Genomic DNA, 11294 nt, shown 5'->3' with positions numbered 1-11294 from the left:
GCATTATACTATCTGGGGCCACAGTGCAGCATTATACTGTGGGGGGGGGGGAGCATTATACTGTTTAGGGCCAGTGTGGAGCATCCTACTGTGGGGCTGCTTTGGAGTATTATACTGTGTGGAGGCCAGTGTGGAGCATTATACGGTCTTGGCACTCTGTGGAGCATTATATTGCATGTGGGCCTTTGTGGAGCATTATACGGTGTGGAGGCTACTGTAGAACATTATACTGCCTGGGGAGAATGTGGAGCATTATACTGTTTAGGGCCATTGTGGAGCATCCTACTGTGGGGCTGCTTTGGAGTATTATACTGTGTGGAGGCCAGTGTGGAGCATTATACGGTCTTGGCACTCTGTGGAGCATTATATTGCATGTGGGCCTCTGTGGAGCATTATACAGTGTGGAGGCTACTGTAGAGCATTATACTGCCTGGGGAGAATGTGGAGCATTATATCAAAGGACAGGAAACCGTAAGATACATCATAGATGAGGGGGGCACACAAATTAGTCCATTATGGGACCCCAAAATTTCTGATGGCGATAATAGAATAAAAGGAAGAATAGAGTGCAAATTGGCGATTGGTTTATGTTTATGATTATATATGGCCATGATATGCTACTGAGATGATAATGTTGTAACTCGTGCACCTTCGTCTGTACGTCACATACTGACATGGTTGATTATTACAAATATGAACTGCTTAGTTTGATATTTACTCAACTAACATCATGGTATGGTAATGCCATGTCTCTATATTCTTGTATTATATATTATTGTTTATCATATGTCAATGGACCATGTGTTAATAAAGTTTGAGAAAAAGGTGAATGGGTGAAAGGTGAATATATAAAGAACAGCTTGAGCCGTACTGTCCATCTTCTCCTTACTACCGTCATCCACATCCTATCTGTACATTTTATCAGCATTAACATTTCCCTCTCTGTCTCTATTTCAGCCCAGACCCCCATGAAGACTTGCTAACTACGTCTGTGCACACTAGCTTCTCATTTTCATCCATTATTAGTGCCCCATACACAGTGATCACGCTACCTTCTGTGCCTCCACACAATATCTTCTTGACCATATGTTGACCTACAGCTACATTTGACATTGAAAGGTTTTTTCCTTTCTGACAGTAAAAGGCTGTGTATCACAAATCTTGCTCACCTGTCTCATTTCAGTGCACCAGAGGGTAGGATTAATACATTTACAATATGAACATAGCCTTACCTGTGCTGCAGGGACCGTCTTTACTATAGTCGGCCAGACCCCTTTAGTGCAGTCAAACTGTACCCTTAATAATTCCCGTTAAAGGTCCAGTAGCTATTGGTGTTAATTTATAGAGATGAGCGAGTACTGTTCGGATCAGCCGATCCGAACAGCACGCTCCATAGAAATGAATGGATGCACCTGGTACTTCCGCTTTGACAGCGGCGTGCCGGCTACGTCCATTCATTTCTATGCGAGCGTGCTGTTCGGATCGGCTCATCTGAACAGTATTCGCTCATCTCTATTAATTTACTGTTACATGACACCCCAAAACTCAGCAGATTCTACATATGGCACCTTACAAGCCCATAGGAAGTGCACACTGAGACTCCCTGGAGAGCCCCTTTAATTGTTGTTTATACTACAGCATTTATCTGTCTGATGTATAGCGGTATATTTGGTCTTGCTATGGCGGTATTATTTATAGCTAGTGGTGTGCTATACATGTGCTTATCATAAAGAAACTTATAAGTGTAACCAAAAGCAAGAAATATCTTGAGGGCAATGAAAACTTTGTTAGCCGGCTCTTACATCAGCAAGGCTCGGGACGCTGTGACGCAAAGCCCCAGCTGTCTGTCTGTCTGAAGTGAGCAGTACTGGAGCTGGGGACATGAGGCTGGACATGAGGATGGACCCGAGGAAGCAGCTCCAGCGCCGCCCCTACAACCTCAGCTGAGCGCAGGTCGAGCTCCCCCACTGGGACATTTCGAGCTACGTCATCATGATCCGGGATCCTGCTGGAGAAAAGGGGAGTGGCTTGATGACGCGCGCCTCGACCAATCAGAGTCGTCCACATGCAGCGATCGTGAGCCGGAGCAGCCTCAGAATAAAATGCTATAGCGGCTGCACGGCACTGCCACTAGTAGCGGCGGCAGAGGTTCACACGGGCTGGACGTGCTGAAGGGAGAGACCATAAAAGGGAGGCCGCAACTCCGGGAACACTAAGGGAACCCAGCAGGGGCAGTGTGAAGAGACTCAGCCCGGGACTCTGCTATAGACATCTCCCCCACTTACCTCGGCTAGTCCAGGTCTCCGGCCAAACGCTCCGGGCCAGCGAGGAACACTCGAGAACACCCGCGAATCGATCTAATCGCGGGCAGGGATTCTGAGGCGGCGCCGGCACTAGTCGCCGTGTATGAAGCAATCCTAATACCGCCTGGCAGCTAGTAGCACCCGAAGCCTGCGGCTAGCTCAGACACCGTGCCCGAGGCGGGGGGCTCGTATGGGAAGAGCGCTGTAAAGACGCCGCCGGCCTATTGTGCGCTGAGAACAAGCGAACCGCGGTGAGGAGAGGGCGGGAGAGAGCCGGCCATGGAGAACGCACACACCAAGACGGTGGAGGAGGTGCTGGCGCACTTCAATGTGAACGAGAGCACAGGGCTGGGACTGGAGCAGGTCAAGAAGCAGAAGGAGAGATGGGGGCCCAATGGTACGTGCCCTAACTGGGGGTCGTCATGGCAGGGGGGCCCAGCCGCTGTTAGGGTGAGGGGCCGGGGTAAGGTGTGTGTGCTGGATGCCATTGTGTGTAATGTGTGTGTGGAAAAGCTCCAGTCATCTCCATCATGTAAGCACTTCCTGTCAGGGCCTATCCCTTCTCTACCGGCATCACAGGATCGCACAGAAGATGGCTGCCTGGATGCAACCTCGTGTGTCCTCCCAGCCGGCCTCTCCACTTCCTGACATCTGGAGGTGTGGGGCTCGTGTCCTCTGTACCTGGTGGGGCCCATAGAAGGGGCACAGCAAGGGCTGGTGGGGGGGACCTAGATCTGGACATGTCCATATGTGGCCTTGTCATTGTAGTATATATGGTGGTCACCTTGTTATACAGTGAAGCCTCCCATAGACCAGGATGTTCTTCTATCCTGTACATGTGGCCCTTAATCTGGTGAACCGGCCATATTGGAGGCCAATTATTGACTAAAAGGTTTTACTAATTTTTATTTATTTTTAAATCTTACAAGAATCCTTCTGCATTGTGGATAGAAATCAAATGTAGAAGTGGTTAATAGTCATCACAGGCCTGTCTGACTAACCAAAGAATGGGAAAAAAATATTATTGTGTAACACTTTTTTATTTATTTTGCACACGGTCTGAATTTGTCTTAGTTTCCAGTTTACTGTCTCATCATTGCTGGATTCAACATATGACAGGTCCCCGCTGGTGCCTGGTGGAACCAAATGATGTATAATTGGGTCCAACATTTTACTAAAAATGAAGCCTTTTCTGACAGATGTGATACAGTTGCGATGGTTCATCTGGTGCCAATGTGAATGCAGCCTTAATAAGGCGAATAAACATAAATAGATCCATCCGAGAAGTGGCCTCTTAGTGTATTTCAGACAGAATATACAATCTAGATTGCCATCAGTGCCAGATTCACTATGACTAATATCCCTGAATTGTCTGTGGAAGCCCAGAATATGGAATAAGCACTAGTTAGTTGAGCGTACATTGTAATAATGATCATTATAAGTAATCATGAGAGTGTTTTGCAATGCTTGTAGGCTGAGTAATGGCAGTATATTGTATTGTCACAATCTCTTCCTTGCAAGTGTCGAATACCTTAGATTATTTACTAAACTATCTTGTGTTTTGTATAAACATTTGATTCTAATGACTTTCTTTCTTTTACCTCTCCCCCCACACACATTCCTGGATCTTTGGCTTCAACAGAATTACCTGCAGAAGAAGGTATGTGCCACTTACATGTGACAAAGATATTCCTGCATTCTGCCAGTCAATGTGACAAGTGTTTGTTTCTTTCCTTAGGGAAAACACTATGGGAACTGGTGATTGAACAGTTTGAAGACTTACTAGTTAGAATCTTGTTACTTGCTGCCTGTATATCATTTGTAAGTATATAGTAAAACTCTATTACAGATGCTTGGGTTGTGTTTAGGGGTAGGCGCAGCATAATCTGTTTTAAGACCAGCAAACATAATGCACATACTTGTATGCCATAGTTTTTGAATGTTAATACGGGGGGTGTATACCCCATGGACAATACCAACTTTTGCTCTGAAATGATGGGGAACAATAGCAAGTGTACTACTCTCTAAATATAGAGTCCAGTATTGTTAACGTGGGGGGATAAAGCCCCATGTATGAGCACAAATCTGTCCTAGAATTGCCCTTACGTTTTGGTGCGACTATGCTTTTCCAGTATGCGTATGGGGTATCTGAACTCTCCTTAGCTGAAGATGTTAGTGTGGAAGGATTGGACATGTTGAATTTCAACATGCTTGATCTATTTTCTTCATGGGAAAGCAGTACCAGTTTCTGGAAGTGGCTTATTTCCCTTGTGCTTACATAGGGCATGTATATTTTTTGGGGAGAAATGGCTGTGAGCCAGATGAACTGACTGCTGTCTAAGGCACATTAAGTCTAGATCATCAATATGTGAAATCAGTAGGTTGCGGTTGGTCCTTTTTGCCATGTTCCAGAAATTGTGTGCCATCTCTTGTCAAGGCGAGCTAGGAAAGCATGGAGAATATTTTACCTTGACAAAGTGCCTAATGTCCTTTCTCTTCTGACATGTAATGCGCTTCTTTTTTCCCAATGGCTCTGTCAAATGACAATTGTTGGCTGGGAGTGACTCATTTCTTGACCAAATTTAGTAACTGACCTTTAATGAGGGGAGATTTGGATAATATATTCCTCCTGGGCCAAAGAAGTGATCACATTGTAGCCCGATATGGTACAGTTAATATGCTGGTCATCTAACGCTGTCCCCTTTCCGCACAGCTAGTTACAGCAACATAGTAAGTGACTTACTAGCTCTCACTATGCACACATGTCTACTGTGTGTTGTAAAGTAATCAGTTGTTAAACAGAATCTGACATGACCAATAGTTGGCGTTTGTTTGGAAAAGTTCCTATTTATTGCTTAGAGTTGCACAATTGTTGTTAATGGGAGTGTTTGCAGTACTTTATTGCTTCCATATTTCATGCATAGTTTAGTGTAGGATGCGATTTGGCTCAGCAACATGTATGCTGTCTGGCTCAGTCATGCTATATAGTCTTATAAGGTCACAAGAGGATCAAACGCTGTGCCTGCAGATTAGCAGTACTTAACCTATAGGTGTAGCTACTTGGGGCTCATGCACACATCCATTTTTGTTTTCACTGTTCTGTCAGTTCTTTTCAATTATAGAATAATCCGGTATTCATCAGTGTCTGTATTTAACTTGTGAGTTTCATTCATTATTCACTGATCCCATAGACTTCAACAGGCCAAGTCTTCATTGAAAATGTACAAGAATAGAACACAGTGTATGTAACGCAGAACAAACATATGGATTCATTAAAAACCCAGATACTTATTGCCTCATATACTTGAATGGTTCAATGTTCTATCGGGGGGGGGGGGGGGGGATGAAACACAGAAATGTATATTTGTACATAAGGCATTCATGTCAAGTCTAGTTTGACCTATCAGCTGTCTGGGGTAATAGCTATAGGATTTAACTTTATTTGGACTATTAAGGCATTATTTTGCTACTTTGGATAAAACCTCTTTGGAATCGCTGTGCACTCTTATGTAATGTGATGCAGGTTATAGATTCTAATACCTCTTGACAGTTAAAGTATCTTAAGGCTATAAGCAAGATCATGTAATGTCTGTTGATATTGGCATAAGGGAAGAGACCTGCCTATAGTAAGTGGCCACTACAGCGTGCATAGCCTCAGCATTCTGTTTCAGTAAAGACTCTAGTGGTGTAGTGAGCAGTATTAGCTATTCTTAATCCACTGTTCACCTTGTTTGGTTATGCTATGGAGTACACAAAACACTTAGATATTTATGGATGATTTTGCAATGTTGATGGCAGCTTGGTTGTGTTTTTCTTACTGCTATTCTGTGGTTAGAGAACTGAGGGAAACCGCAGAGAGGGCAAGAAAAGACGCAAATCTTGCTTGAGGCAGTCTCACATTTTGGCAGTTAATAGAATTGTGAATTCTGCAGAATGATCTTTTGTAAATGGTTGCATTGATCCAAGTCTTACTCGCCTTAATAAACTGAAAACTTTAAGCTAAAACTACTGAGTTACTATCCAGCTTTTCACTGGGCACAGGGTGGCGACAGTATTACTTGTGCTGTCAGTTGTGTTAGTGCTACATGCATAAGTATAGTGATGATCTGTCAGATTAGTTCCTGCACTTGTTGGATTTCAAGTATGGACATTAAGTGGCATTCAGGATCCATAGAGATGCTGCCATAACCAGATTTTACCTCTGGACCCCAATGCTGCAGGTCTGATCTTGGCTACTATCTATAAAATAGACTCACTGGGGAAAGTATTGTTTGAGACTCCTGGTATGGTTATTCAGGCTGCAATTTTCATTATTATATAGCAATAATTTCAATGTGACTTTTGTGGGGGCTGGGAGACCGAGCAGCCATCCATTCTTGGTTTAAAAAAAAAAAAAAAAGAGATTTGGCTGTTCAGCAGATCTTTTGTTCACTCTTGTTATGGGCAGAAATGTCTTGTACATGTTTGCCCTCCCCTTATAGCTAGATAGAATGATCCAATCTATCGAATGGATGTGGATGTCTGTATAAATGGGAACTGGCAAGCCAATATTTTGTTTTGGACAGTTTATGTAATGTATACTAGAGTATAGGGTGTAGGATTCTGATGGTTAGTTGCATGCTTTTTGCAGATCCTTTTTTTGCCTCCAAGTTTTCTATGTAAAGATGCAGCGGAGTAGTTTATCTGTGAGATTTATCTATGTTTATGACACAATATACTGTCAAAGCCTCTGATGTGTAAATATCTTCCATATAGACTGTTTTGGGGAAGGGGGAATAAGTATTTGATTATTGCCAATATTTGTTGGCTGTTTCACAAAAACTGGCTCAGCAAGTCAACTGCAGATTCCTAAGGGATGGATAGATATCCATCCATCCATCCATCCATCCATCCATCCATCCATCCCTTGGGACTCTGGAGTTGACTAGCTGAGCCAGTGCTGTGCACTTTAAGTTTCTGGACATGGGAAATCTGTACACAAGCTAGTCAGAGGAAGAGTTAATATGTGTAATAAGTATATCACATCCTTATCATGTAGAGAAATGTTGTATTTAATTATTTTAATCTTGCCTGAGCTGATGTTTTGGTTAATTCTTATAAGTTTCTTCCCCTGTAGTCCATTGCATTTTCTCATATGACTGCAAAATAATCTAACACTGCTGGACTAAAATACAATGTACGAGCGTGCCTTTGACACATGACTTTCATGTTTCTGGTTTAGTTCCACAATAACCTTTTGATAACGTTTGCTGTAGCTGAGTGTTGTGTTGCGGTAAGCACAGTTAGTATATACTTGAGCGACTTCTTGTTTTGATCTTGTTTAAACATCACACAGTTAGACATTCCTAGTTTCTTCAGACTTCTGTTATTTGGGAAGTTTGACTCTGGGAATTCGGAGCCCTCTCCAGCAGAAGGGCATGCAGTAAAACACTAATGAATTTATTCTTGAAAAGCTCAGCCCTGTGTATCTGCCTGACAACAATTATTTCTCCCATGTTTGTCTTGGAGTTTAATTGTGCCTAAGGTCTCAAAACAGTAGCCATGGCAGGCACTACGCATCTATCTGTTGTCAGTGTATGGTGATAACACATGCCAGCAAATTCCTTATGAGGACATGTCGGTCTTGGCATTGTTTTTGATGTATCTTTTTTTATTTCAGGTATTGGCATGGTTCGAGGAAGGTGAAGAAACAATCACAGCCTTTGTAGAGCCTTTTGTAATTTTACTTATATTAGTAGCAAATGCCATTGTGGGTGTGTGGCAGGTAAGTAAACTTTTGCGGTATGGCATTGATGTAATTTATTTTGCATACATACTTGCTGCTTGTGACAGTGTTCAGTCGCACATGTCATTTTCATATGGCATTTTGTGGTTTTTGAAGTCATAACTAGGAAGTGACTCAGAAAAGTAGAGTCTTTACTATATTCATCCTCTTCCTTAGGGATTCTCTTAGGGCAGTCAGTTCAAAAAGTGCCTCAAAATAGCACGTGAGAAGCCCCTTAAACAGGACTGAGGAGCAGAAAAATGTATTAGCGGTTTTGTAGAGTTCTTCAATCTTTTTTTTTGCTCCTTTTGACATATATTATACCAAATGGAATGGCGCAAACCTTGAGCTCCATGAACAGCTTGTTCTTACCCTTTTTACAGAGAAATGTAACCTTACGTTAAAAAGTCTTACAAGCAGTCCTCTGGTAAAATGAATCAGTTAGTTCCTTGCAGAAAGTGCTGCAATTTCCTGTTGCTCAAGTCTTAGCTTTGCAATTGGCTAACATTATGTCATAACATTGTGTTCCCTGGCGACTTATACAGTGAGGCAGGTTCATGAAAACGGCCTAAAAGAAATGTTACCTGTGGCAACCGATAGATATGCAGCTTTCATTTTCCAAGTGAACAATGAGAAATAAAAGCTATATGTGATAGGTTGCTTTGGGCAACAAACCTTTTTCTTTCAGATAGTTTGTCTTCTGTATATTCTGTAGGATTACAATCAAGAAATTCCACATTTCATGTTTTATTGCACTTTACTCTTCATTTACATGAATAGGGTTGGGCTGCAATACCACACGTGTGCATATACAGCATGTATACATAGACATACAAGATATGTATAATAAGTGAACACATGCAGTCCCTGTAGTAGGATTCTATATAAAGTACAGAGTGTTATATAGTAAATGGGTATCTGGAAGCTGAAAATGTAACCTGTTAGATCTTACTGGATATGTAGTATACGTTTAGAATGAGACGAGTCTCTTTAGCGCGCGCTCCTTCATTTCTAAACAACTTTTCATAAATGAATAGTACTTGTTAATGTAAGAAATTCTCCCTCCTCACTTATACAAAGAAATGTATGGAGGAGGTGGATGCTGGAAAAGACACAAATATCTGCAGCACTAAACTCTACTACACAGTCAGGTCCTTCTTTTAACACTGCTGTGTTTTAAGATGAGGCTCTACCACTGCACAGAATGAGGCAATAAATCAATTAATAACTTCCTCAGGAGAATAAGAGATGTACTGTATGTAAATGTAGTCTGTGACAATGAGAAGAACAGCCTAAGTGGAGACGAAAACGCCTCTCAAGAAATATTACAAAGTTTCTTTTTTATATGTACTATTCCTTTCTGAAAAGCTGTTTTAGAATTGATGGTATGCTAAAATCCCATCATCTTTGAGAGAAACGTAGTAACCACAATGCACGTTTCATTGACGGGTTCTCAATAGAGAAAACAAGTTGTCGTAGTCCTATTTTAAGTACTAACAATTCCCAAGGAAATAAAGTACGTTGTCTGGCCGTAACCTATATGTAGTATCTATACATAGTAATAACTGGCTTCTTTCATACTGTCACAGATGGCTGTCTATCCAGAAATAAGGATATGTGGCAAGAGTATTTACAATAGTGTATTCTGTACCTTTTATTAGGTTTGCACTATCTTGCAATCATTTGTTTCTTTAACATAAAAGAAAATGTAGTTCCTTTTAGCACCATATCCAAGTTGCTTCTAAATTCCCTTTCTGATGGAGTTTGGTCTCTTCGCTCTTGTAATCCCTCCTTGCTCCTAGAGGAACTCCTTAACCTAAACAGTGCAGGACCTGTAGGAGAGTTAGGTCACATATATGGATGTAAGCAACAAAGTAAATGTGCTATGTAAGTAGCCGTGTCCCTAAAATTATGGCAGCTCACCAGACCACCTATTAGACTGTTTTCTGACTAGAAGTTGTGGCTAGAGCTTATCTGGTCAAATGCTCTGGGTTTTTTGTTTTTTTTCTATCTTGTGTTTGAGATCTCTCTGAATTGCATGAGCTTTGCTGCAACTGTAAAATGCTCAGCATTTTCCCACTTTGACGTGTTGACACTTTTCTGCCATTACACCTCCTCTTCCTTAACAGGAAAGAAATGCTGAAAATGCCATTGAAGCACTCAAGGAGTATGAACCTGAAATGGGCAAAGTTTACAGACAGGACAGAAAAAGTGTCCAGAGGATTAAAGCCAGAGATATTGTCCCTGGTGACATTGTTGAAGTTGCTGGTGAGTTTTGTGTGTAATCTATTACTAGATACCTGATTAGGTTTAAAGTGTTTAAAGGGTTTTCCCAGGAACATAATCGTGTTTGTGTTTGTAGACCAATTTTATATAATTAGATAAAATTTTGCAGCGCTTTAAATCTTTTTTTTTTTTTTTTTTTTTTTAACCATTTCAGTGGTGACAGTCTGTTGTCTTGAACGGTTGCCAATAGATAGTATAATCAATGCAAGAACTTCCTATGATCTGCCACTTGTAAGAAGCCCTGCCATGATCTCTTTATTGGGATATCCTTCTGTGCAGGAACACAGAAATGGGCAGGGTCAGTGCCTAAACAAGATGCCAATTCGGTCACAATAAAAAAATTATGACTGGATTCCTAACAAGTGCCAGATGATAAATTTCCAACATTCATGATCTTATCAATTGGGAACCTGTAGAGTTAAGACTTAAGATGTTAGAGAAAAATGCATAGAATTTTTTAAATTTTCTAGAACTTTTCACTTTCAATCTACAAATCTAAATATGGTTGTTTGTGGCAAAACCCCTTTAAGACTAAGGCCCCACGCTGCAGGAATTTTTTTTTTTTTTTTTTTTTGCAGATTTTGCAGCGTTTTTTTTGTAGCCAAAGGCAAAAGTCAAGGAAGCTCTTATACTTCTACCTACTGGTCAATCTAGTCCTTACTTTGGGTCAAAAAGCCGCAGCCAAATCTGCAGCAAAAAAAGCTGCGTTTGTGCAATGTGGGGCCTTAGTGTAAGATTGTATTTACTGTGTGAGCCAAACTCTAGACTAGCCGCACGTTCATGTGTAGAAGTGATGGCTTACAATGTACATTCTCCATTGATGAATTTGCTGTGCAGTGCTGAGCTCTGCATGTTATAAACTTTAATATGTCTATAAACGTCAGATTGCTTTTAGGACCAGACATCAGGGCAATTTATTGTTGCTCTACAGCACTCATGTT

At 41.4% G+C, this 11294-nt stretch overlaps 1 protein-coding gene across 3 annotated transcripts in view; it reads left to right on the top strand.

The window, feature by feature from the left end:
- The first annotated feature begins 2059 nt into the window (after nucleotides 1-2059).
- Nucleotides 2060-11294, top strand: part of ATP2A2 (ATPase sarcoplasmic/endoplasmic reticulum Ca2+ transporting 2) — a 31658-nt gene continuing 22423 nt past the window's right edge. For all 3 annotated transcript variants that reach the window (XR_012716089.1, XM_075272971.1, XM_075272960.1), the window contains exons 1-5: nucleotides 2060-2700; nucleotides 3946-3963; nucleotides 4042-4124; nucleotides 7963-8067; nucleotides 10197-10335. Coding sequence is in view for 2 of the 3 variants with exons in the window: in XM_075272971.1 (XP_075129072.1) it covers nucleotides 2583-2700; nucleotides 3946-3963; nucleotides 4042-4124; nucleotides 7963-8067; nucleotides 10197-10335 (463 nt within the window). In the remaining variant the exon portion in view is untranslated. The remainder of the gene's footprint in view (nucleotides 2701-3945; nucleotides 3964-4041; nucleotides 4125-7962; nucleotides 8068-10196; nucleotides 10336-11294) is intronic.

Source organism: Leptodactylus fuscus, chromosome 1 (assembly GCF_031893055.1).
Source record: "Leptodactylus fuscus isolate aLepFus1 chromosome 1, aLepFus1.hap2, whole genome shotgun sequence".
Lineage (NCBI taxonomy): Eukaryota > Metazoa > Chordata > Amphibia > Anura > Leptodactylidae > Leptodactylus > Leptodactylus fuscus.
The sequence above is the reverse complement of the archived record's forward strand: the minus strand, read 5'-3'. Positions and strand labels throughout refer to the sequence as shown.